We start from the raw sequence: 27,841 nt of genomic DNA, 5'->3' as shown, positions 1-27,841 counted from the left end.
AGGGACACATAGACAGACAAGCGTGCCGGAAACAGGCTAAAGTTCTGAAAGAATACTAATCACATTAACACTAGGTCTACGTAATGAACAAAGCCTGACCCACAGACACTGAATCGTGCCAGCTGCATTCTGCTGTAGAATCGCGCTTTCTACGCAGCGGTGCCGTTTTCAAGGAGCCGTGCCCCTGCACCCCTCCACGAGGCCAATAGCGGTGTGAGCAGCGCTGTAGGGGCGCGCGAATATCCGGTACTTTCGAACGACGAAACCAATATTGTCTAACTTGATTCGGTCTTCGAATCGAACGTTCACAATCAATCAATGCGAATATATTTCGAATCGTTTTCCAACATTTTACATCGTCATTTGCGGACGATCCAACAGATTCGGAGTAGCAGTGCGATAAGTGTTATCCAAGCGGTTATAATATATATAAGGCCCGACAAATTACGTTGTGCCCCTTCGCTCAGGGAGCCACAATTTCCGAGATAAACCAGTATCATTCGAACACAGTGAAGAATTCTGAGCATGCGTACAAACTGCTTATTTGTAACGATCCAGCTGTTCTTTTTAATGAACAACACTATCAATTATGTCTGAAACACACCCCTTGCAAACTACGCAGGAGCCCAACATGCGTTCACACCTACACTGAGATCAACAAAGATCACAAATACAAGCAATGCGAAATCAATACCGAACCGCATTACACTTGCTGGAGCATTAAAAATATTAAAGAAATTACCAGCAGAGGAACGCGAAAGTTCGATATTTGAACATTCCTAACATATCCTTGCCAAAGTGCACGTATAATATCGCCTTTAACATTTTTGTATTGCACGGTCACTTATCTCAAGCGCTCACCGCTTACATGTACGTGTAATGAACTGGCTTCTCTGTTCTTATTTTTTATAACCTGTAGCATAGTTATGCGCGAAAATCCGACGTCGGCGCCTGGTGTCGGACGCCGCTTCCTGAAAATAAATTTTTCCAATCCCCCATACCAAGGCCATCAGTGTGACGCAAGGAATTTACTGATTTATTTTTTCAAGCTAAAATAAGCGGGAAAATCGTACACTACGACATACACACAACCTACAGATATGATAGGTCTCGGATTGTAATTTCGCTATGCGAGAAAACATAATTTTTTTACGCGAAAACTCAAAGTAACGCCTTTTCCAGAGGTTCTACAATTCACAGACCGGCCGCCATTTGCACATGCCGGCGCATGGGTGTCTCGGGGGCCACGGAGTGGCGCGCCCGGTTCCTCGCAATACCTCCAGCTGGCGCTCGCCGCCGCATCGCGGCCGAAGCAAGGGGCCGCGTTTCCAACACAAAGCCCGCCTTGGTGTATGGCGTTCGCAGCCAGCGTTTCCCGGAAAACATTACGGTTACATACGGCACAGTTGCCGCGAAGCATGAGAAGCAGTCAGCGATCTTTGAATAAAGCCCCTTAACCTTCGTAAAGTATTGCCACGCATTGAAGACTGCCGCCTCCTCCTCGCGCGCTGTGGCCAAGGCCGACGCCGCGTCGCTATTTTCTTAATAGCATCACGTGCGTCCTCGCGCCGTGTATCAGCGCCATTTTTGCTCTAGAAGCGTCTACGGAGTGGCGAGGAGCGCATGTTGGCGCCGTTGCTGCGCTCGAGCATCGTAGGCGGCGCCACAGTCGAGGAGGGAGCGTGAAAGAGAGGAGAAACGAGGAGGAGTGAAGGCAGAGGAGGAGAGTGTCGCTACATTATGAAGTTTAAGGGGCTTTATCTTTGTATACTGTCGCGTTCCACTCTTAAAGGCGAAGCTTAAGCATCCTCCAAATTTTCTTGTCACCGTATTCCACGAATCCTGCATTCTCCTCTTGCATATTAATTTCTTTGTGGCCCTAAGCTCTAGTGCTTTTTTATCTCTTTAGCTTATCTATTAGCCGTCTCGTCCGGTAACCGCAGGCAATTACCTAAAGATATACTTCCTTGCTTTCCTGGTTTGCTCCTGCGGGGTGGCAATTATTTAGAAAGTGTTGCTGCAAAGTTAAATGATCAAGTATTCAGGGCATCAAAAAGCATAACGCTTCCCTTCGCGTTATAACATATTCTATTGTTTATAAGTACTGTAGAGCGGTAACCAGTATTTAGCTGCATTCCTGTTCTCCAGTAATTTACCTCAGTATGGCTTTCCTTTTCAAAGTAGCGCACAGATGTATTACCTTTTATGACATCCGCATTTACTTGCGAACCACCGTATTCTTGAACAACCATTGCAGCTATACCTCACAGCTTTGGGTACTCATATCCCTTTGCTTCAACCTTTGTTCGTGATAAAGGGTGGGTTCCGTTTCTCGTGCTCGAGTGAAACAACGTCGCGCTTGAGTTTTTCAATGCATCGTCCCGGTTGCTCCCCCCATTAAACACAATGTCTGCACCTACAAGACAGTTAACCGTGCATGCTACCTCATTGTTGATGCAAGTGGTAGCGCTCATAATGCTTCACTGTGTTTGATGATGGGTGCCTTCTCTAAAGATATAATTGCCGATGCATTGACATGTTAAACCTACTCACCCCTCCCCCCTCCCCCAGACACATGCGTTTTTCAGATACGGGTTTGTATACTTCTATTTTCAGTGTTTTTCCACTTTAATATAGCTACCTGGTCAGTCAGTAGTACCTCAAGCCTCAATCATTTGCAACTACAAAAGACGACAGCTTCAACATCTGCCAGAATCTCAATATCCCTCTCGTTATTCGATCACAGAACAACCTAATATTACGTTAAGCCCGGGAGATGGTCTCGTTTATACGAAAGACGGAAGCCCAACTACAGACATGGGGCGAGGAGGAAAGGACGCGCGGAGAACTTTTCCTTATCTCTGGTTTGTGCGATCCGGCGCGGCGTTGCTTGGTTGGGTTGGCGTCGCGTGTTGCCAAATGATTTGGGGAATGTTTCTGCTCGTTCTCCGTTGAATTAACGAGATGTCAGTTCATACAAAGTCGTCGAACAACAACTCTGTAGCCTTTCAGTGCAGCGCTAACTAGAGCATGCGGATATTTGTCCTGGCTGCGCAAACATGCGACGTGCATCGTGCGTGTATGTTGTGAACTGTTTTGGCTGCATCAGACGTTTCTTGCATGTTTGGACTAAGCGCTATATGGAACGAACATATCCATAGGGCCAGGCAGCTATCACTGCTTCGAACGCGCGTTCAATGCGCAGCCAGCCACTCGACCACTCGACAAGTGTGATGGAGGAAGTACAGTGCGCTGTTATAGCTAACCAAAATATTTTGTTCATTGGCGGAAACCTCTTCCAACTAACCAAGTAGTTGCACAAAGTGTCACAAATAAAGATTTCAACGGTTGTGAAATTAAAGAGCGCAGCTTATTTCGTTGCAGAACGGTACCCACGGTGTTAACGTCGTCATATGTTTTGTAACTACTCATTAATACTAAACCACAGCTTAAAACTACAGTGACAAAGATGAAGCAAGGGCGCATTAGCGAAAAAAGAATTCAAGAATCCACCATTGATCTACGAGGATGATTGTAGAATCAAACACGCACGTTCCCATCGGGCTGGGTGCTCCGGCCATCTCAACGGCGCAGAAACTTCGGTCATGCCGACTTAAATCCTGTCAGTATGTCTGTACCTGGATCAGTACGTTTTACAGAACTGTTTTCGACGTAGAAGACGTCACGTCACACTAAAGAGACGGTACGAGCCGGAAAACAACCACCAAAAGCTGCCTCCAAACGTATAAGTGACGTGCAACGCGGAGCGTTTGCCCGAGCCAGCATGCCAACTGCCCATAGATGACGCCACTGCCTACGCAATATGGCGGCGCCCATGAAAAAAAAAGAGGTCTATGCTGAGACTCCAGTGCGCCGTTGCCTTCTGACGCTTAAACACGAGAAAGCTTGCGGCGCGCCTACCACTTAGCTTCGCTCAGATACAGTTCGGTCGCGTGCGCCAGTCGCATCGGCGACGCGCGCTCGCAGCCACTTTATTTGCCGTACTACGGCTTGTCGCCGATGCTGAAATTCTTGCGCAGTACAAGTATTGGCGCGAAAGGCTGGCGCATCTTGCACCTGCCCAGGAAGTCGGCCATGTGCACGTTAAAGTAGAGCCAGGCAAAGAGCTTCCGTGGCTTCTTCCCCAGAACGTACTTCATCTGCGCAGGCAGCACACCCGTCAGGCGCCGAGCACGCGCACGGACTCTAGAGACTGACCTTTTCTGCCACAGTAACGTCGTCGTCGAAGAACAGGACCACCTTTTGTGTTTTCTTGCCGAGCGCAATGTTGGTGTCCTTGACGTGTGACTTTGAGCCACTCACGCAACCCTACAGGAAAAAAAGAAGCGCTTCATTTGTTATGCAGCCCTTCTTACCCTATCTGTTTGTACGTCGTCCCCTATGAAAATGGTCATTGCCTTTATGTTTCCTTTATGTTTCCTTCTTGTGCCCTATGTGACCTTTATGATTCCTTGTCCTTTGTGTGACCTCCGGGACGCCAACTTTGTGTGTACCACATGTTTACTCATCCTAACGTATACCTCGAGGAAGTGACCTTTATTATGCCTCTAGGATGTGTCCTTTATGTTTACGGCAGGATGTTAACTGGGTGTGTACTATGTGTTACCTGAGTGTACACTTGAGTGCACATGTAGGTGACATAGAGTGCACATAACAACTGTCTGTACATATAAAGAGGCAGATATATCTGTACTTTGTGACAGCCGTTGATACACTCTGCAGAGTCATTGTAAGTACTAAATCTCTACTTATCCTTTCCTTTGCCCCAAGAAAACAACCCTTATTATAATTATTGTAGTATGTGCCCTTTGTGTTTACGGCGGGATGTTACCTAGGTGTGCACTTGAGTGCACACGTAGGTAACATAGAGCATTAATCTATATATGGTGCATGCACTCTTTATATGTTACCTCCATGTGCACTTGAGTGCACATGTAGGTAACAGAATGTGCGCAGTAAGCATCTTTTGCGAATAGTACAGTTAGAGCTATCTGTGCTGTATGTTAGTCACTGGCAGATTCAAGGAAAAGGCACTGCTTGCACCCCTCGCACTAGACATGCCGACCGGCACTAATTGTGGCTATATTGTGCGGAAAATCGAGCATGCCATGAAATAGGATGGTGTATATAATGATTTATGCCATGCATTCTCTTAATATATAAAGTATTTCTTAATTTTTCAACCTGCTATTCCCCAGTAGCAAGTCATATGCAGAAATCTGCAGTATTTAACCTAATATGCAAGAATTTCATGAAAGTTTTGCGCCAGCTAGGCTATCAAACATAGTTGATTGAGTGTTTAAGACGGTTCTCATAGCAGGCGCCTTTCAGATGCTCCGCTTCGCCTCCAGTTTGGGAAATAATCTACTTACTTTATATATCTGACTTTATATATATATATATATATATATATATATATATATATATATATATATATATATATATATGCGCACTATGTTACCTGTCTGGGCACTCTGTGTTACCTGGCTGTGTACTCCCTCGAGTGCACATCCAGGAAACATAGAGTGCGCTCAGTGATTATCTTTTTACACATGCTACAGATGGATTGTCTACCTGAAAGATGTATTAACTTTAACTACTGGCGTATCAAAGTAAAAAAAAAATGGGGGGGGGTGCACCTGCCTCCCCCTCCCTATCTATCTTGGCCGTATTGATCACCACGCGCCATCAACAGTACATACGTACATCAAAGCCTCATGCAGCGAATAATCCCTCACGACAAAACACAATTGCGCGGCCGCTGGAGACGCGGTGGCACGACGCGCAGTGTTCGATGGCTTGCGCTACATGAACCGCAAAAGAGGCGGACGCCTCCGCGGCCAATCTGCCGCTCTGCTAGTGAGCGTATATGATTATACAACCATTTAAGTAGCTGTTCTCGTCGCTTTCGCGCTGACCACAAGCACGAGTAACTGCTGTGTCGATATTAGCACGCGTAGAAAGGCAGCGCGGATCCCGTAAATGCTTGCTTGGCCGTACAACTGAATAATTTATAATTGTGAGTTGGCTGAGTATGAAAGTTGTGTGCGGGGTATGGCCGTATTTGATTACGCGAGCATGCCAGCAGTACGCCTGCTTCACTTTGGCCGAAGTTCCGCTGCCGCTGCAAGCCAGCCATCGCCACATTTTGTCGTCTTTATTCCTTACGCTACGAGGAAATATGGTTCCACCTATTCAAGATAAGGCCTGACATTCTCAAAAACACGCCACTGGGCGCCATAAGAAGCGTGTATATGTGTGGTGATTCCGAATTTCTGATCGGTGGGTCTCACAGCTATCGCGACTGCCCGCCCACCGTCCGCCATCCCAAGCACACGGAGTTGCACATGATGCGCGCTGATTGGCTCGTGTCCGTCGGCAAAAGTTCGCGCATAGCTCGTCTGAAATCTCTGTAGATACCTTAAAAAAAAAGCAACGTACCAAGACACTTTAAGCTCAATAATTTGTGTTTAAATACCAGCCTTTCTTCCAGCTACGACTTTTTTTAAATCTCGAAGGCCGTGCTTTTACAAAATGCCCGCCCTAAAAGAAAATGTAGATCTCGGAGGCTAAATTCACTTGTTAACCGCAGTGCGGCGCTGCCGCTGTGTGACGGTTGAGCTGGGCCACGTTGTGTTGGTGTGCGCGGTTAGAGTACTCGTTGCAGTTACACGTTAATTGAATCATATTTTCGAAGTGCCTAAACAAACTGTGATCCGTACCGTGTGCATTAACCATCAGGAAACCTCTGGACTCGTATAACGCCATTAGTTCGCCTTATGTTTCCTGTGATACGCCAGTGTCTTATGCGTACTACAGCGCCCGTCCGAGCTGCCTTTGTTCTCGCCTGTCCGCGTTCGCTCGTGGAATACCTGGTACTGTGGCTTCGAATTATGGTGCGTGGAAGAATTTTTTGAAAGTTGTGCTTTCGTGCGCTGGTGTTCATCGGCAATTCGACAGTGTTCGCGCCGGAAAGAGCGTCGTCGCGTGTTGCCTGCGAGACGAAGGAGCCGTTTGCTGACCACATTGAAGGTAAGCAGGTCTGACGCTTGCGCGCATTCTCGCAGCTTTTGGTTCATGTAGTAAGCTTTGTGGAACGACAACAGAACACGTTCTGAGCGTATGTTGACCATGTTGCTGTGCACATTTAGCAAAGCGTTTCACGAGGGTAGTTTCCGTGAAATTTATTATTTCTTACCGCTTATTTGCTTTATGGAGTGATGTGCTACCACCGCTGATCGTTGGGACTTAATGGGCAAATATTTACGTAAACGCTGAAAGTTACTGTTTTCTCGGTAGTTTGCCGGCAAGAAATTCTTCCGTAGATATGAATTTCCGCAAGTTACGTGTGTAATGTATGTCGATGTGTCACGGGCATCGCGAGTTGGCACGCGACTGCGATGTGTGACATTTGAACAGATATTAGCTTGTGTGAAGATTACTTTATTGATGGCGTTCAGTTTGAAGTCCAGCTTCGCGAGAACTTGTACGCATTGTTTGTGTTCGACGTGCTCGCGTATTTGTCTTTTATATTGTAGGGCAAATATAGACCGACATTACAACAGCGAAATTTCTTTTTAATCGAGGCATGTCAATCAGACGCTCGCTTTCATTAATATTTTAATCCGAAGAACAGGATGTCAGTGCATGCGATTGTTAAAGGCAGTGGCTTGTAGCACTGCCTAATAAGGGATGCGATTTTCTTGCGATGCTTTCCGCTCGATGTGTGCCACTCTTATAACCCACCTTCCATGGCTGGCTGTTCTAGTTAATAACGATAGCCGAATGTCGGTCAGATCAATGAGCAAAAGGAGTAGCATCGGAAAAGGGGTCGCTACAAAATTGCGGCCTAAGTTTTAGACCCTTCGTAATCGATTGTTCGTTTGATTTACTAGATATTTAAGTTTTGGTGATAATTTCCCAGGTAGTCTGATGTTTGCTGCTGGTTTTATTCCCGCCTGAATTTTACCATATAATGGTGTAACCACTTGAGATATAACTACGAGACATCTGTACAAGCAGGAACACAAAGATTTGTTGGCCAGTTGCCTACATCTAAAGGTCATGTACTACTTAGCAGCTGCTGCAGAAATGTTTAAAAAAAATTGTGAGCAGTTTAATACCTGAGTGGACTGGCAGCTCAGTCTGTTTCAAACAACAATTAGTTAAAAGCTTCTGTGTCGCCCTGATGTTTTTATGAGCTGCTTTTGACTGCTCCACGTTTCTTAGCTGTGTGCATACAGGCCAGGCTGTTCTTGCTTGTATGAATATTTTTGAATTGGTGAAAAAGATTATCTTTTGTTTTGTTTTTCAGGTCCCAAGCACCACATTCCAGAGGTCTGCTGTGAGCAGACGTGGCAAATTGCAGTAACATCCAGATAGTCCAATAAACTGTTCGTAGTTCCAGACAAACCTTTGCAAAGTATAGTCAAAACTTTCTTTTAAAAGTGCGAGCACTGATCCAACCTGATCTTTCTATCCAAACATTACATTTTATATTAGTAACAAAGACATAACTAGAACAGCAGCACTGCAGTGAGGAACGTACAGTGGCAATCCAAGTGTTATACTGAAATAATCTATGAAGTCTAATTACTTTGTAATTTTAGAACAAATTGGCATGAATTTCTGTGCCATAGCAGAGTTCCAATCCGTGCGCTGCATCATGTAGGGAACAGTAACCTTACAATGAAAGCCAATGCAAAACTTTTTAACTCAGGAAATGTTTATAAAAATAAAATGTGCACACGGAACTCTTCATCTATGCATGTCTACGTAAAATACAGGATTTCATCACTGCGGCCACATAAAGGATGCATAAAGGTAGGACACACGACGGAAACATAAAAGCAGTGGCCAAATTTCAACATGGAGGAAACAAAGTACGGTAACATAAGGGATACATAAAGGGAGGACACAGGAAGGAAACGTAAAAGCAGTGGCCAAATTTCAACATGGAGGAAACATAAAGTACGGTAACATAAGGGATACATAAAGGGAGGACACATGACGGAAACATAAAAGCAGTGGCCAAATTTCAACATGGAGGAAACATAAAGGACATTTCCTCATGTGAACTGCGGGAAACATACAGTAAACATAAAGGCCATAACCATTTTCATAAGGGGTACGAAGCCCACGGCCATAGCCGATGGCTGAGGGTTACATGTGCCGCTTTACGTTTGTTAGTACGTCATCGTGTATGTCTTCTGTCGCACCGAGAAAAAAAAAAGAGAGTCAATGTTGAGTAAATATTAAGTGCACATCAAGAGAAAGCGGTTTGAACGAAAGGACATCGTTCTCTTTGCAACGGCTGTTTTGCGCACATACAAGAGGAGAAGGTGGCAATTATACGAGATGCCAATATGGCGGTTCGAGCCAACCCGTCAATGCGTAAATAAGAGGGCCTGGTACGCAACCCTCCTCCGGCTAAACCATTGACTCGTCCGCAATCAAATTTGGCACCGAGGTTGCATTGCTCGGGTCATAGATCCGATTACCGATATCGAGCGATTACTGGCCCCCGGTTTCGTTAAGAACAAATTACTCGCAGTCTTCTCTGGCACCGCTGCAGCTGGAAAATTCGAAGCGCACATGCGCGATAATGTTTTTATTGTGCATAACATTAGATAGTTTATTTTTGCGTTTCCGGTACTGCAGCCTGCAAGCGGACTGGTCGTATTACCGGTTGAGTGGAGGCGCTACAGCCACCTGGTGGCACAGTGCTCAGCTTGGCTCGTCTTGGTGCGGCATTGTCTGCGGAACGGTGAACGAAGCGGGAGGGGGGCGGGAGTGCTCATAGACAGTTATGCGAAATTGTGGTGAAACTCTACAGTGCACGAACAAAAAAGAAAACATTGAACTGTGAGAGGCAGCAAAACACGTTATTTTATTTGGCACCTAAAACGCCTGCCCTGTGTTACTTACTTACTTACTTACTGCCTAGACAAACATTGATCTAATACTGCAGTAACTGATTCTAATCTACTTCACTGCTGGCGTAAATTTTCAGCAGCGGCGTAATCGTGTTGTTGCAGGAAATTTACAGCAGCACCAAAGTAAAATACGCTTGGTTACTGATATAATAGCTGTGCGTACCTGCAAGGGCTCCGCCCCACCGCTGGCTGTATCATGAGGCCGTTCCCGTACGCACCTTGCCCATCCGCTAATACGACCAGACCGCTTGCCGGAACACCGGAAGCGCTAACATTCTCTATGTTAGTTATCCAACAAAGATTTAGGCCGATCCTGAAGATAGTACAGTCTAAAAATCTAGGCCGATCCCGAAGGTTGTGCAGTGTTAAGATGTGGGCAGTTCACGTGAGTTTGCGTTGCTTTTCAGTGAACCTCTTTGACGTCAAATGGGGTCACAGTGCATGTGCCATTGGTCACTGGAGGACTTCGTGACTGCGTCGCCAGAAGGCGCAACGTGCCCAAAGCGTAGCGCGAGAGAGGAGACCGACACGCCTCATACTTGACGCGTTTTTGCTTATTTGCATACCTGCACAGTCGTCATCGCTGAATTCTGCCGAATTTTGTTGCAAGTGTACTGAAGGAGAAGGACAGCGAGCAAGCAGCAGTGGGGCGCTATCATCGATGTAGGGCGCTAGGGCAGAGCGCGAGCTGTCGGCGCCGAGACCGTTGTTCCTTTGTGACTGCAATGGTATTTCGCCTGTCGCTTGCCGTCAATTTATCCTGTCCGCTATTCCGGCAAACGTGGGCGGTTTGGGCGGATTGCCAGATTTGCTGGGGCGTAAACGTGAGCAGCTGGAGCGGTGCAGCCGCCTGGCGGCGAAGCGTTCAACCAGACCAACACAGAGCTAAAACTGCAGTAACCCACTATATCCTGCTTCGCTGCTGGTGTAAATTTTCGGCAACGGCGTAATTGTGAACTCGATTACGCCGCTGTCGAAAACTTAAGCCAGGAGCTAAGCAGAATACAGCAACTCTGTTTGTGTGGTTGAGCTTTGCACCACCAGCTGGCGACACCAATCTGGCCGCTCACGTTTACGCCGCCGCTCAAGCGGCGAAGCGCCCGGGCTTACTGGAACACTGGACGACGCACTAAAATTCTCTAATAAATCGCCTTATCAAAGTTGTAGAGGCTTAGGATACACTCCTAAACTAACCTGGAGCTCTCAAGCTGGACGTTGCCTACCGCCGCTCCGACAATGCCTGATGACGCCACCCAGCAAGGCGGGGCCCAATCCCCGCCGGCCATAGTGTCATCGTGCTTTTCTTTTATTTAGCCAGGGCCTTCGACAAAGTATGTCAATAATTGCTTCTATATAAACTTGGTAAATTTAATCTTGATCCTAACCTGTTTGCATGGCTTGAGCATTTTCTCCTTAGTCGGTCACAGTATGTTGTGTCATATGTCCCCATTTAATCCTGTAGACTCTGTTGTGCCCCAAAGATCAGTTGTAGGCCATCTTCTTTTCTTAATTTACATTAACGATTTACCCAATGACGTCTTTTCTAATATTTACGTTTTCGCAGATGACTGTGTTATCCTCCGTGAAATCTCGGGCAAATCTGATAACAAATTGTTACAAGACGATATAAACGCTATCTCCAACTGGTGTAACGTACGATTACTGCAACTTAACGTAACTAAATGCACATGTATGCGTGTAACTCGCACCAATATTCCCCCGCCGAACTATTACCTTAATGATACTCCCCTAGAGGTCGTAACCTCCTATAAATACCTAGGCATCCACAAAACCTCGTCACTTTCCTGGTCATTGCAGATCGATAAGGTAATTAGGAATACTAACTGCATGCTAGGTTACCTTCGCCAAAATTTTTCTTCTGCTCCTACATCATCAAATTTAATTCTCTACAAAAGGCTTATTAGGAGTAAAATGGAGTACGCCTCATCCATCTGGGACCCGCAACTCAAAACTCTTATTCAATCACTTGAACTAATCCAAAACAATGCCGCGCGTTTCATTCATAACAATTACAACCGCAAATTAAGCGTAACTGCCATGAAAAACTCTTTGCTACTTGCTCCTCTCTCAGCCCCGCGTAAGTGCTTTCGCCTTGCTTTATTTTATAAACCATATTTCCACAATTCCTACCCGCGCGATAACCTTATATCATCTTCTATCAACATTTCCTCTCGCATTGATCATAACCATAAGGTTGGAATCATTCAATGCCGCACTAGAACCTGTAACGAATCATTTATTCCTAGTACCTCTCAGGAATGGAACCACCTTCCCGGCGCAGTTGTCGCAATCAAGGACAACTCAGTTTATTTCGGCGTTATCAAACATCATCACTTCCTGATACTATTAACTAATGAATTTTCCTGTAATAACTAACCATTCGCATTCGCATAAAGCTATTGCCCAACGATTGTTCGTAATAGGTGATTCCAACCATTCCTTACGCTGGACATCTCATTAGCGAAGCAGGTGGAGCAATGACAAAGAGCACTTACGAACTAAAAGCTTTGTAAATTAGCCCTTGGTTTTAAAACCATCAGTCTGACTTCGCCACTTGGCTTACTTTCGAGATGAGCTTCCCACAACTGTCCAGTCATGCCGAAGTGCGCAAGCTTCGCGTTGAGCACTGTCTACGTGGTTCAACGCAGCAGGAGAGCGAGAACTTCAACGAGCTGCATCGAACATGTCATTGACTTGTGCAAGCGCGTGAATCCTTCTATGACTGAACAAGAGAGGGTGGAGCACACCATTAAATGCACAGGCGATGACGCCTTTCAGCTGTTGCAGGTTGGGACCTGCGCACCGCGTCTGAACTCGTCAGCTTGTGACAGAGCGTCGACGAACTTCGTAAGCAACGCGTCTTAGCTCGGCGGCAGACGTCAACAGACGATTCCCTTGCCGCGTCGACCATCGGCAGCGACCGCACTGTGCTGCTGCCACAGATCAAGGAGCTTGTGCGTATGGAAGTTGCTCAACAGCTTTCCTTCTTCCCAGCCTTGCAAGCGCCTACGCACTATCTGACTCCGACAATCCAAGAGGTGATACAGGAGCAGTTCCAAGAGGCGTTGCCGTATGTCTGCCAGCCGACTCCGGTCACCACGCCGCAGAGGCGTAGCCACGGGATGGGGGGTGGCGGGGAGGGCTGGATTTCGGGCAATGCCCATGCACCGGGGAGTCACATAACGCACCGAGTCCCATCCGAGCTCGAAGTTTCGAGGACATCTTGATGGCGAGCGGGCTTGTCGCGACATCTCGCAGAGGCCGCGGAATCTACGGAGGGCATGGATTTCAATTCTGAAACTGGGACGCTTCAGTTGGCGGATACCCTTATTATATTATTCAGAGAGCAATTGTATGGACACTCCAGGAGCATTCCTGCCGTCGTCACCGCCCTCATGTCCCGTATAAAGTCCAAGGGTGATAACATCGTGACCGGGTGCCCCATGCTGTGTGTGCAAGTGAAAGTGTAAGGAGGGGGTGGGGCATGAGTGAGCAGATAACGGTGGCTCAGTCTTGTGTCCACAACGGAGAAAAGCGGGGAGGAAGCACGCCGCCTCCTGTCGCACGCGATACGTCAGGGGAAGTGGATAGAGGGAGGTCTGTGATCTTTGAATCTGTGGTTGTGCAACATGTTTATTTGCCCTGTTGACGCATTATATACACTGACTTTCTCTGAGATACGTGGATTTACTGGAGACATATACTTGTATTCAAATATCTTGTTGCGAGGTTTTGTGTATACGTGCAGTGAACTTTGTTTCGAGAGTCACTCTTTCGCGCTTTTTAAGCTGCATCTTCGCACTTGTATATTTCATTCTATCTTCATATCTCTAATGTACGAGGGCGAGTCCAATTAAAGTGTGCCAAACAGCCCCTAGCAATAGTGGTTCTGTTCACTATCGGCGAAGGACGCGCGTTGCGCACAGGCAACTCTCATTTACAAAAGTGACACGCAGGTGTGAGGATAAGTGTTGTTTTACACCCTCATACACTTGGTTGAACATGGTTGCGTTTTATAATGGACACTCGTGAAGTTGAACAGCGTGGTGTCGTGAGGTTTCTGACAGTTGAACGTGCTTCCCAAAGGCGACAGGTTGTTCACTATCGGCGTCCTTCGCCGATAGTGAACAGAACCACTATTGCTAGGGGCTGTTTGGCACACTTTAATTGGACTCGCCCTCGTACATTAGAGATACGAAGATAGAATGAAATATACAAGTGCGAAGATGCAGCTTAAAAAGCGCGAAAGAGTGACTCTCGAAACAAAGTTCACTGCACCGTATCGCTGCCGTGTACGTTGAACATCGCATTTCATTGGCAACTGTTAAGCGTTGGAGCAAACGGGTCGAAGAAGGACGTGAAAATTGCAAAGACGATCCAAGATCGGGCCAGAGCCACCGCGCAATCACCCCAACACAATTGTAAAGGCCGATGAGCTGATTAGACAAGAACTGAGAATAAGCATCGATGAACCGGCAGAGCGTGCGAACGTCAGCCATGGTTCGGGTGGCACCATAATTCAGGAACACATCGGTTATAGCGTCTTGTGCACGCAATGGATGCCCAAGATTTTGAACCATCGCAAGAAGACGGAGATGTTCGGCGCTGTCTTTTCTCATCTGATCCGCGGTATCACAATGAGGGTGACAACTTCCTGTCTGCAGTTGTCACCGGGGAGGAATCATACTGCCACTACTACATATCGGAAACAGGACATCAATGCTTACAGTGGAAACATTTGAATTCACCACCGCCGGAAAAGCGTTGTTGACTTTCATTTTCGATTGCCAGGAGCCATTACTGGAGAGGCTATCAATCGTTTCCGATATTGTGAAATGCCGTATCGGCGGCGTGTTGCCGTCAGGAACGGCTTGGAAAATTGACATTTGGGGTCATCTTGCTCCACGACAATGACATTGCCCCCGTCACTGATGTGCCTAATACAAATCGAGCGAAGTTCAAATGAGAAAAGCTGGAACATCCGCCATACAGCCCCAACCTGTCGCCTTGCGACTTCAACATTTTGGAGCTTTTGAAGAAACAGCTCAACGCAAGCATATTCGTGTCGGACGATGGCGTGAAGCAGTCAGTTACAGACTTTTTGAAACAGCAACTCAGTTTTATGAAACGGGAATCACGCGACTCATTAATCAGTGGAACAAATGTCTAAAGGCTCATGGAGACTACTTTTTTATGAAGTACCCCGTTTGTCATATATTCGCATGGGCTCAATTTCATTTGACTCGCGCTCTTATATTTTGCGGAACTCGTGCTTTTTATATTTGCTCTGTGATGCGACTGTAATTTCGGAGGAATTACTCGCAATACACGACCGGTGAGAACAGATCCTGCGCCATACGTTTTAACAAAAGAAAGCACATTGAGATTTTTTCCTTGGTCGTTGCATATGCACAAAAATGTAAACAAGGTTCTTGAATGACAAAGTTTGATTAAAATATTTGTCCTCAACTTGTTCATTTCATGGCCTTTACGTTTTTTATATCAGCGGCGTGCACTGCTTTGCTGGTTTCAAAATAATATATTTCTAAATTGCGTGCGATGATTTCTTTACTTTTTAAATAGACAAAAAACATGGAAGCATTGATATCAGTTATTTCGGGCACAATTCTTTAGACATACGAGTGTATTCTTTTATTAAAGAAATACAGATTTTACATGTCTTAACAGTGTGTAGTGTTCAAGAATTCGTCTACAGCATCTTTGGCAATGGCAATGCAGTTACTATTAATGTATTTGATCCATCGACAAATTCTCTGAGGAGGACGCCGATGCTGTAACGTGAGCCGTCCCCCGTCCCTCCCCTCCCAACGAAATTTCTGGCTACGCCACTACCACCTCGCCATCATTTTCGGTGCCGTCTGCCTCCCCGCCGACTCCTGTCGACACGCCCCTGACGTATGCGACTGTCGACAGGAAGCCACGTCCGTCGTCGATATTGACCCCTCAAATCTAAATCAATTGCCAATGACGCCACTTTTCAGGGCACCGCCGCAATATGGAAGTCCTTGGCGCACTGCAGACAACCGACTGATCCGCTACGCTTGCGGAATTCCGGATGTTGCGCACTGCTGTCGCCGACGTATCGCGGCGGCCACGAGTGCACCGAGACATCCGGGTTACTCCTGCCGACCTCCTTATCTTTGAAGCGTACGCCCGCGATCATCAGCCGACTTCCGCAGTCCAATCTATCGCTTCTCGTCGGTCACCCTGACAACGCCGCCGCTCTCTTCCGCACATATATATATATATATATATATATATATATATATATATATATATATATATGAGGCATGAGTTGCGCCGTTGGCTACCTAACTCCTCACTTATCTGCCGCCAATGCTATTGAAGGGTTTGTTGAAGGTGCAGGGACGCTTGTGCTTCTGGGCCCTGGTACCGCTATCCCCATAGCGAGCCATAAGTTTTGCCACCCCATGGATGGATGGATGTTATGAGCATCCCCTTAGGAACGGGGCGGCTGGTTGCACCACCAAGCTCTTGCTGTTATACTGCCTAATGTCCTACCCAAGTTAAATCAGACAAGAAAAAACAACCATGAACTCTCACCACCAAATTTCTGAGCCCCTATTGCGAAGTTTAATTTTGTACGTGTCCATTTTTTCACGTTTCCCTGTTTTTCTTCCACCAATCTTCCAATCGCCTCCTACTAATCTCTATTGCGGACGTGTTCACTTTTCCCCTGCTCTCGCTGATCTCAAGGGCTTAAAGCAGGCCACTGTTGCCTAAATCGACCGCTGGGCAGATATCTTCACCTTCTAATAAAACATGCTTCATTGTTTCCCTAGCTTTACCGCAACAAGCACATGCTTTTTGTTCCTTCTTGTATCTCGCTTTATAGGTGCGTGTTCTAAGGCTTCCTGATCTCGTTTCGAAAAGTAATGAGCTTCCCTTTAAGTTATCATAATTTTTTTCTTTTCTGATTTCGTTTTTTCCTCTTTCCTAGTTACTCATGGCAGGTTTCTTTTGCATCGCCGCCACCCATGAGATTATTTAAGCATCTCTGACTTTCCGCTTGACCTTCTTTGTTGCTGTGTTGGCCACCCTATAGGGCGCATGCTTGCTGGTAAGCTTCCTAGTTCTTTTCCTCCACTGTGAATCAATGTTTTTCCTGTACACATACCTCAACACTCTCTCACCTCATTGACTTTCTTCCATATTCCTCAGGCGTTCTTCATAATCAAATTTACTGTGAGCTTCCCTAACTTCAAAATTAGTCAAGCCCATGTCACTTTGCACAGCTTCATCTGTAGTTTTACCGTGAGCGACCAATGCGAGGCGACCTACTGACCTTTGGTTCCCATCGAGTCCTGAATGTACCCCAGATTTCAAGCAATCAACCGCATTTCCAAAAGTAAGTCCTGAACCCATTACACTTTTACACAAAGCCCGGAGCACGTCGTACCTATTGTATCACCATAGCGCTCTGTGCTTCATTATGGCTGCATTTCTCTGCCCCTTATTGTTTTTTCCTGTGTTTCCATATATCTATTGCCTTCGTTTCTCCATATACCAAGGTATTTATATTCTGTTACCCAAAGTATTTCCTGGCCATGTATCTCCACTGTCTGTTCACGGTTTTCATTGAATACCATAACACCTGATTTTGTAACACTAAATTTGAAACCTAAATTGATGCCTTCATGTCCACATATATCAGCCAGACGTTGCAAATCACTTTGCTTGTTAGCTAGCAACACAATGTTGTCTGCACAAAATAAACATCGAAGCTGCAGCCCTACTACTGTACCCGCCTGTCTGTATGAGAGATTAAAGTCGATAGTACTTCCTTCTAGCGCCCTCTCCATCCTCACCATGTACATCATAATACATCATAAACAGCAGTGGGGATAAAAGGCACCCCTGCCTCATTCCCTTGTTGATATCAACTTTCTCCGCGCTCCTCGTCCCTTCGCATTAAACACAAGCGGTATTTTCTGGGGAAATCTCTCTCAAAAGCCGTATACAATCGTCACCTATGCCTTCCCCTTCCATATTATCCCACAAAATCTTGCGGTCTACGTTGTCATATGCCCCTGTAATGTCTAAAAAGGCCACATATAGCGTTCTGCTTTCTACTCTTCATATATTTCAATACACCGAGTAAGAACAAATAAGTTATCATCCAAACGCCTACCTATTCTGAAGCCATTCTGAAGTTCTCTAAAGATGCCATTATTCTGTGTGCTTGTTTGCAGCTTTCATTTGATTGCCTGCGTTGCTATCCAGTATATTACCGATGCAATGGTCAACGGTCTTTACGAGTGGATTCTGTCTTTCTCCCCCTTGCCTTTATAAATTAAATTCATTCTACTTTGTCGCCAACTGTCTGGTATTCGTCTACCTTTTAAAGTTTTTCCACTGTTTTCACCAGAGCTTCCTTACTTTTCGGTCCTAGTTCATTAATCACCCTAACGGGAGCCTCGTCTAGCAAGGAATTTTTTTTCGGCTTTCTTCCAGTTGAAATTTCTCAGCAACAGGTCCTTTTCCATCTGGTTCTCTTTCATGCTCTTTTTTTTCTCCAAATACAACCTCGTCATTGCCTTGGAAAGATTCGGCTGTTATTTTTCGGATGCAATTTAATGCCGCTTTCCCTTCCAACTTGTTTCCATCTTCTTCTAGGATATGTTGGTGTATTGTTGTTGACTTCCTCCCTAATAATTTTCTGTGGTTCCAAAATACTATATTGTGGCCTTCTTTTTCTTACATATTTCCGACAACCAACGTTCACTTTCACCTTTTATCTGTGCTTGCACCGGTACTTGAACCATAGGCTTTTTCTCCCGGTATACTTCCCATTTACTGGCTACTTCATCCTGCAGCAGCTGGGTTTTCTTTGCCTGCCTGTGCTCTCGATATGCTTTCTGTCTTTCGGCGATCGCTTCTCGTATCTCCTATTCCACCAGCTTTTCGATTTCTTTTTTCCTTTCTAACCAACATGTTGTTTCTATTTCCATATTTATGTCGTTATTACACTACTGTATTCCCACTCTTTACTTGGCCATTTGCAAAGTTCTTCCTCGACTCTAGCAACTATATTTGGTATTTGTTCAGCGTTCAAATTCGGACTGGCCATTTTGCACTCCTTGCTCTCTTTCCCAACTACATATCCCATTTTCAAAATGATACGTTTAGGGTCACTCCCTATGCTGCTATAACCTTCCTCATCAATGACCATTTCTCTCAACTTATTATGAATTCCTTCTGTCATCAGACAGTAAACATTGATCGACTGCCGGTTTCCCACTTCCCACGTGATCTGCCCTTCACACTTAGGCTCTGTATTCACGATAACGAGGTTGTGTTGCTCCCAACGGTCTAGCATTGACTTTCCGTTGTGAACGGCATAAACATTTAAATCCTCTTTGTCGGCATTCACGTCACCTAGTAGGATAATTTCAGCATCGTTCCCGAAACCCTTATTATCAGCACTTATACGTTCCACTAACTTTTTAGTCTTCTCTGCGCAATTATTTCCGGTCCACAAATGCGTAACGCCCAGCCACGTTTTCTTCCCGCTCATCGTACCTGATAACCAAAGATGCTCTTGACATTTTTGAATTTATCCATTTGGCTCCCTGATGGACGAGAATTCGGACTCCCCCTCACTTTGTTTCTGACTTATTTCTGTTGCACCCTTCCCAAACATAATTCTCAATCACTGGCGGCCCTTCCGAGTCTCTAAGGTTCGTTTCTGTAACCGTACACACCCCTATTTGTTTTCTATTTACCTGCTCCTAAAACTCTGCCCACTTTTCCTTTCTTCTACTACATTGCATGTTTATGTAGCCTTTTGCATGGCGAGCTATCTTTCTTGCTTTACTCCTATTTCTGTTATTGACGGCGATGCTATTCTGAGGTTGCCTTAGTGGACCTTCATTACTACCTACTCTGGCCTCCCGAGCACCCGTGGGCCCCCTAAAGGAGCAACCGCGCGACCAGCAAGTCGTCAGCCCACTTCTCGTACAACCCTGTAATTGAAGTGGATCCCGTCTTGTTGAAAACCACCACACCTTCTCACTTCCCCGTTTACTTCGACAACCTGGAAGCCTTTGTCTCGGCTCATTTTCCATATCGCCTCATTAGCAGCCGCTACGGCTCTTTGTACGTGACTGTCACGTACAGGCGCCTCCAGCACCGTGCACACGACGATCTGCACCTAAGGGGATAGCTCGCGCAAATCAGTAATGTTACGACGCCACCTACAGGGTTTGCTCTCCCTACTGCGAGCGCACGACATATTCAACTTGTTGCAGCATGTGTGGCCTGGGGGCTCATACAAGGCGGGATTTACAGCGTTCAGTTTCTTGGGCTGGCTACGTGTTCCCATGATCTGATTCTTGGGTGGGTATTTCATCATGTAATCACAACGTTATCGACTGCGCGCGTGCTCCGGTTGAGCTTTCTACCTTTTGTGAGACGCCTTGCGCCCATGTGACCGTTCCCGGTGATAGAAAGCTTGTCTTTACCGCCGATACTGACCTCCTGCCTCAGAGTGCCGTCATTCTTCCCCGCTTCCTGTGCCACCGTCTCCGCTGCTACCGTTCTGGTCATCGTGAGGCTTATAGCGCGTGAAAAAGACAAGGACGAAAGTTAGACGTGACACACACAGGCGCTACTTGCAGCAATCTTTATTTCGAGCAAGGGACCCATACATATATACAACTTTTCCGCATCATACATGAGCTGTTTGCAAAAAAAAACCCTTACACACCATTGCGCATGTACGATAACTCTTTGCGGCCAAGGGAGATCGATGGTTTTTGACACACAAAAAAGTTGTATATATGTATGGGTCCCTTGCTCTAAATAATTATTGTTGCAAGTAGCGCCTGTGTGTGTCACGTCTAACTTTCGTCCTTGTCTTTTTCACGCGCTATAAGCCTCACGATGTCTTACCAACAAGCCCAAATCACTGCTTTACAGCGTTCTGGTCACGTCATCCGGCATGCTTAGTTGCCACCGCAATATGTCACGGTCATCTGCTTTCCTCGCGCTTCAGCAGGATAATCCTGGATTAGTTATTTGCCATCCCAACTCAGGCCCCCTGACTTTGTACCGTAATGAAACGCTTGCGACGTTCAAGCTGCAGACGCTGATGCTATCGTGCCCCTCGATCTCCCCGAGCCTGAGACAAAATATCAACTGAATGCCCTGACACCTCACCTTGCACTCGACGCCGTGCTCTCGGATTTTTTTTCACCGCTCCATCGACAATGAGCTCGCTCCGGCTTAACGGACGCAGCTTCTTGCCCTTCTACCGGAGTTCCGCACTTCATTTGATTTCCCGCAAGCGTTACTAGGCAGAACAAATGCGGTTGTCCACACGATTGACACTAGCATTCACGCGGCTTTGCGACAACGTCCCTATCGTGTGTCACCTGCGGAGCGTCATGTCATTATAGAGCAAGTTGACGACATGCTTCAGCGCAGAGTCATCGCGCCTTCTTGTAGCCTGCGGCCATCTCTTGCTGCTCTGGTTAAAAAGGATAGATGGCTCAATTAGATTATGTGTAAACTACTGGCGCCTCAACAAGATTTCTCGTAATTAGTATAGACAACGGCCCCGACTGTTTACAGGGTGCGGAATTTTTCGCTTCCCTCGATTTGCTATCCAGATATCGGCAAGTCCCTATGGCGCAGTGTGATCGTCCGAAGACGGCGCTTGTTATACCGGATGGTCTGTATGAACAGATATGCTATTCGGAATTTGCAATGTGACCGCACCATTTGAGCGGACGATGGAGGGCATTTTACGTGGCCTCAAATGGAAGATACGTCTCCGCTATCTCGACGACGCCATCATGTTCGCCCCTTATTTCGCCACTTGTCTTGCTCGTTTACACGGAATTCTACGTGTCTTACAAACACACGGCTTCAACTCAACCTGTAGAAATGTTACTTCGGAACTCGCCGGTTCACCATCTTTGGCCACGTCGTCTTTGAAGATGACATTATCCCTGACTCGGAAAAACCGCGTGCTGTTGCCGAGTTTTCGAAGCCTTCTGCCATCAAAGAAATTAGAAGCTTTGTCGGCTTGGCCTCCTATTTTCGTCACTTCGTCAGAAATTTCGCCTGAATCATATTCACACTTATGAAGCTGATCGCCGGCCCCAGCGGCCTTTCTCACTGGACACCAGCCTGCGACAACGCCTTTGCAACACTCCGCTGACTAATTAATTTGCCACCCGTGCCGCACCATTATGACCCTGCTGCGTCAATCGAAATACATACAGACGCCAGTGGTGGCGGTCCTGATGCAGTTCACCGCGCAATCCAAGCCCGGCTTGCCTGAGTATGTTGTTACGTATGCAAGCCACGCCCTCACCAAGGCGGAAGTGAATTATTCGGTCACCGAAAAAGAGGGCTTGGCAATTTTGTCGGTGTTAGGAAAATTTCACCGTTATTTGTACGGCAGGCCTTTCGACGTTGTAGCAGACCATCACGCACTCTGCTGGTTGGCATTCCTAAACGATCCCTCTGGTTACCTCGATCGTTGGGCTCTTAGTGTACAAGAATTTGACATTCGCGTCATTTGCCAATCCGGCGGGGTACAAGTATATTGAAGCGGATGCACTCTCTCGATCACCCACGAAATCCGACGAAGCGCCACCTTGAACGTCGTTCTTTTCTAAGCTTTACGTCGTTGTGTAATAGTTTCACGCGTTATTCAACTGCCTTCCTAGTCTTTTTCTTGATATTTACCTTTCGCTTTGCTGCCGGCACACTAGGAGCGCTACGCGATAAGAACTGAGCCGCGTGCCCCGGCGAGTTTCGAGTTTCGTACAAGAAAACTGTCAGAATGGTGCTGCGATCGTTCAGCTGCCACGGTATCCCCGAGGTAGGACGTGTCGGTATGTTAAAAGACATGTTTTTGCCGCAAGTTAACACACACAAAAGGAAGACACATAAAGACAACACGGGCGGCCGCCCATGTTGTCTTTATGGGTTGCAAAATGTGTCTGTATGTCTTCGTGCTCAGTGCTTCAGACGAGTTCTTGCGGGTTTAAATTAGAGCTTTAGGTTTCTCATTTTACAACTATCTCAGTTTTGTAACCACGGCAAGGCAATAAAGGCTGGCGCACTTGTACGAATACTGCGAAATGTCGCGTTTTTGGTTGAGAAACGATCAATCGGCACATCAACAAAGCTGTCTTGAAGCCAAAAAGTGCGAAGTCTGGGCAAATCCATGTAATATGCCCATGATTACACCAAGACCGTCTTTCTCGAAGGTGTCCGACTCTCTTGCAGAAATGCGTGAGTTGCGAGAGAGATACCTGGGGACTTTTGCTTCTTAGAATCGGCCTTTCCCTATACTCCGTTCCATACATAGTAGTCAACGTTGTGGAAGCTACGCAAGAAGTTCGGTCAAGAAGAGTTCTCACTCCGCGCGTTCCGTCCATGCTTCGCTACGCGTCAACAGCGTTCGCTCGCGCGAGCATGCACGTGAGGCTCCTCGCGACGGGTTGGAAGTAAAAAAATACGAAAAGAACAACAAAAATAAGAATGACCTAAACCGGGTATTAGCAGCCGTTGTAAGATTCGTCGGACGATCTCGCCGCTGCCACCATTTGTTAGAGTTGTCGGACGATCCACGAGCTGTAGGCCGATCTCACCGCTGCCATTCATATGTAAGATTTGCCAGTCGTACCTGTAGGAAGGAGCTTGACTCTTCGTCGGGACTTAGGAGAGCAGGATTTATTTACGTGTTATTTACCGTTGAACATGAAATACATCGACAGTCTAGCGTGACTCCCAAATGGTGCCCGCAAGACGAGCATAGAGCAAACGAGCACAAAGCTCACGAGTACCTTTCGAGCACGACAACGAGCACACTCCAGCAGCCGACAATCGCTGCTTATAAGCACTCCGCTCGACGTCAAAGTTCGACGTCATTGTAGATGACCCGCCCTTTTGGCGGAGGTGGGCTCTCGACTTGGAGGAGGATGAGGGCTCACACACACGCACGCACACACACACATAGGTGCAATGGTCTGGAGCCGACGTCAGATGGGCTTCGTAGAACTCGGAGCCGACCCGGGTGGCTCGACCGGGTAGCAAATTGTCTAGTCTCTCGAAAAGTGCATGGGAAGGACCCTTCGACGGCGTTCCCGCTACAACTCCCCCACTCATAGATGAATAGGGCGGCGTTGTCGTGTTGCGCACAAAGCTTGCTTCGTAGAACTCGGAGCCAGCCCGGGTGGCGTGGCCGGGTAGCACATTGTCTGGTGTATCGAAAAGCGCATGGGGAGGATGCGCCAATTACCTCCCCTCGAGAACTCCCCTGTGCTAACCCCTCCCCACATGGCTGCCGGTTATCCGCAGTTCTTTTAAGTGCGCCACCGTCCCGGTTGGATCGGAACAAGTGCAGCGGTCTGAAATAGCTGCAGGCCGATCCTAACACCGTACAGCACAGTGTGTTTGTTTCTATGGATTAAAACTTGTTTCATTCAATGCTGAGCCTATCTAAATAAAAAAAAAGAAAACAGTTGCGCACAATTGCGGTCCCAAAACATCGAACTACATCCAAGTGTGAACGAAGCCACTGCAAGAAGCCTCTTGCCTCCACAGCCTCGACTGCTATGTATGGAATGGAGTATAGATGCTAGGAAGGACGCGCCTTCCTGCGTTCTTGTCTAAGCGAGAAGCGCTACGCCACAGCAGATAAATGCTCCGGAATATGTTCGCTCTTCGCTCACAGCGCAAGCCTTGGGCTCATGGCTGCGAGGTCTTCAGTTGGAATCGCGTTTGTGACGAGTTTTCTTTTTTAGAGCGCAGCTCTTTGGCGTCCGTTCCTGGGTTTCGCGTCGTCGTCGGCGTTGTCGTCGGCCTCGTAACCAGCTCCGCCCCCCTTTCATCCCCCCAGCGCTAGCAGCGACCGACTGATACCGCTGGATGCCGCTGACGCCGCTAGAGAGTCAAGATAACGTGACTGCATAGAACACCGTCGCCGCCATGCAGAAAGAGGAGGAAGGGGTCCCCCCCCCCTGTTCTTGTGTGGCGGATAGGGTGCTCTTCAGTTGCCGACGCGCCGGTTATTTCACGTAGGCCCCGGCACGTCGACGAATACGTGACCACCTTCCCACGGCTAGACCTGGTTCTTAGCGCTGCGGAAGCGAGGGTATCATATTGTTTGTGTCGGCATCGGCGGCGTTGTCCCTGAAACCAACTCCGCAGCTGGGGTTGACTCACTATCGGCGTCAGCGGCATCAGTCAGTCGCTGCTATCTCTTCCCTCCTCCCTTTATCGTGTTGTCCGCTTGCTGCGCGCGCTTCTGCCCCCATCGTTTGCCGCTGGGTGTACACGCCGCCCCCCTCCCCCCTCTTCCTGCGAGTCTCCGGTTGTCAAAGCGCCGGCTCGAACTTAATTCCTTTCTTCGCTCCTCCTCCAATGCAACCCCTGTGCGGTGGCAATCAGAGAGCCAGATCGGTGGCGGCGGATCTGTATATGTGCACCGCCCGAGCCGAAATTGCCGCTGCCGTTCGCCCTGTGCGGTGGCAATCAGAGAGCCAGATCGGTGGCGGCGGATCTGTATATGTGCACCGCCCGAGCCGAAATTGCCGCTGCCGTTCGCCACTGCGAAATTATCTGCCAGTTCTTTCTGAGCCATGAGCGAGACGACCGATGGAAGTCCTCCGTCTGCTGCTGCTGCTGCTGCTGCTAAACGAGCTGCCAGAGCAGAGGCCCAGCGCCGTCGCCGTCAGAATCCAGAGGTGCGTGCCGCCGAAGCAGAAGCTTACCGTCGCCGCCGTCGAGATGATCCAGGAGTACGCGTCGCCGAAGCAGAGGCTAAGCGCCGCCGCCGAGAAGACCCTGCCGTTCGCGCCGCCGAAGCGGAGGCTCATCGCCGCCGTCGAGAGCAACCAGCAGTAAGCGAGGCTGAAGCAGAAGCTCATCGCCGCCGCCGAGAAGACCCTGCAGTTCGCGCCGCCGAAGCGGAGGCTCATCGCCGCCGTCGAGAGCAACCAGCAATAAGCGAGGCTGAAGCAGAAGCTCATCGCCGCCGCCGAGAAGACCCTGCCGTTCGCACCGCCGAAGCGGAGGCTCATCGCCGCCGTCGAGAGCAACCAGCAGTAAGCGAGGCTGAAGCAGAAGCTCATCGCCGTCGCAGAGAAGACTCTACCGTTCGCGCGGCCGAGGCCGAGGCCAAACGCAAACAAAGGCTCGCAAACAGTCAGGGTGCAACAAATGCAACAAAAAAATTCTGTGATAGCGCATACATGTGTTGCTCGATTTCTTTGCCTCAATCTATCGAAAAGGTGAAACAGCTTATTTGCTGCGCTCAAATTTCGCATTAGGAAGTAACGTAATCGTCGGTAATTTTTTTTTTTTCAATAGCGCTGCATTTCAACGCGATAGCGTTAAGGGCCCCGTGTCGCCGAAAATAGGGTGTTACCCCTATAGTTACCCGTGAGTGAAATTTTCTGCATATATTTAGGTATATGTATATGCCACGCCTTGCTATATGACATGCGGTATATGCGGTTTACATTTCCACACCATTCTATCACTAAAGTTGCTCATACTTTGACTTCCATTCTTGACAAATTTATTCCTCCGAATTTTGAGAATGACAGCCCACAAACAAATGTTGTGAAAGAAAACACCGACAGCACGTGCCTTTTATATTACATATTTTCAGACACAAATATTAATAGTGCAAAGCAATAACAGAAACGTCAAAATGATTTTTTTCTTGCGTGCCTGTGCGCAATCTCTGGGATTCGCCCACGCAAGAGGCAGCGTTTCTTCCAGAAAGCTCGCCTTCTTGCGTAGCGTTCGCTGCCAGCGTTTGCCTGTAAACGTTACGGTTACAAAAGCTGCAGTAGCCGGGAAGCGTGAGAAGCAGTCAGGAATCTTTGAACGCTGTCATGTTTCACTTTTAAAGGCGAAGCTTAAGTGTCCTCCAAGTTTCTATATTATTTCCCCATTTGGCTTCCGCAGTGCCTGTGCTTTTATCCTTTGCTTTACCACCACGTCTGACCCGGAGGGTTCTTGCTAAGTTGAGCTACGCACTAGAAAGGGACGAGGTACGGGGAGGAAGATGCCGCCTTAGCGGCCACAGATTAATGTATAACAGTACTTTGTTTATACGAATCCATTTTATTCTACATTATCCATTAGCAAGTTTTCCTGAAGTTCGTGCTCTTGGCTGGGCCGTCGTCAACGACCCTGGCACTGGCGGTATAGTGACGCTGGCAAAATGGCTAGAGCAGCGAATCCAGAATGGGAAGCATCAAACCTTGCTACGTCCGCCCGAGTGGTCCGGCCGCCAATCACTGACGGACGCAAAACTGCCGCTTCGCAATTACGGATTCTGTATCGGCCACTGCGCCGTCTTCCGCGGTAGTAGGCAAAGACACAATTTGAGGAGCAACGGACTCAACATTCCCCAGCAAAAAGTCTCCACATGTCTGCCTCTCTGAGGACTTTTGAGTCGGGCACATTTCGATAAAGGCAGCCGATCGTCACGACTTTGGTGTTGGCCAAACAACCTCACTTTCAGCTCTCGTAGACACTAGCGTGAACGGCCGCTCAATTGAATTGGGTAGGAAACGATAGCATGATTTAAAATACAGGGATGCTGCTCCGGTCGGGAGACAGCGTTGCAGCAAAGCTCTACAGGTTTACAAAACTGGCGATTTCATACCATGTCCACCGGCACAAGGCTCGCTGCCTTGCATTTCTTGTACAGAGGCGCGCCAGTGAGGGCGGTGTGCTGGGCGGTCTCAAAGCTGTACATCAAGGCACCCATCTCAAGCGAGAGGCCCACCACGACGTCCTTGTTGCCGTAGATGGTGTTACTCGCCTCATTCACCAGCTCCATG

The 27,841-nt window shown here is 47.6% G+C and overlaps 1 protein-coding gene across 1 annotated transcript; it reads right to left on the bottom strand.

Moving 5' to 3' along the window:
* Window positions 1–3,962: 3,962 nt before the first annotated feature.
* Window positions 3,963–27,841, bottom strand: LOC129385479 (uncharacterized). Its single transcript, XM_055072115.1, has 3 exons — window positions 27,664–27,841; window positions 4,219–4,329; window positions 3,963–4,160 (listed from the first exon to the last, which is right to left on the bottom strand). Exons 1-3 carry the CDS (start codon window positions 27,838–27,840, stop codon window positions 4,005–4,007), a joined length of 444 nt encoding a protein of 147 aa, XP_054928090.1. The 5' UTR covers window position 27,841; the 3' UTR covers window positions 3,963–4,004.

This window comes from Dermacentor andersoni, chromosome 7 (assembly GCF_023375885.2).
Source record: "Dermacentor andersoni chromosome 7, qqDerAnde1_hic_scaffold, whole genome shotgun sequence".
Classification (NCBI taxonomy): domain Eukaryota; kingdom Metazoa; phylum Arthropoda; class Arachnida; order Ixodida; family Ixodidae; genus Dermacentor; species Dermacentor andersoni.
Note: the sequence above shows the minus strand (reverse complement) of the source record. Positions and strands in the feature narration are given on the sequence as shown.

Coding starts and splice junctions, on each gene's coding strand:
- LOC129385479 (XM_055072115.1), bottom strand. CDS start 27,840: ATGGAGCTGGTGAATGAGGCGAGTAACACCATCTACGGCAACAAGGAC. Junction 4,330..27,663: donor GCCTTGTGCCGGTGGACATG/GTATGAAATCGC, acceptor TTTTTCCTGTAG/GGTTGCGTGAGTGGCTCAAA. Junction 4,161..4,218: donor ACGTTACTGTGGCAGAAAAG/GTCAGTCTCTAG, acceptor CTGCCTGCGCAG/ATGAAGTACGTTCTGGGGAA.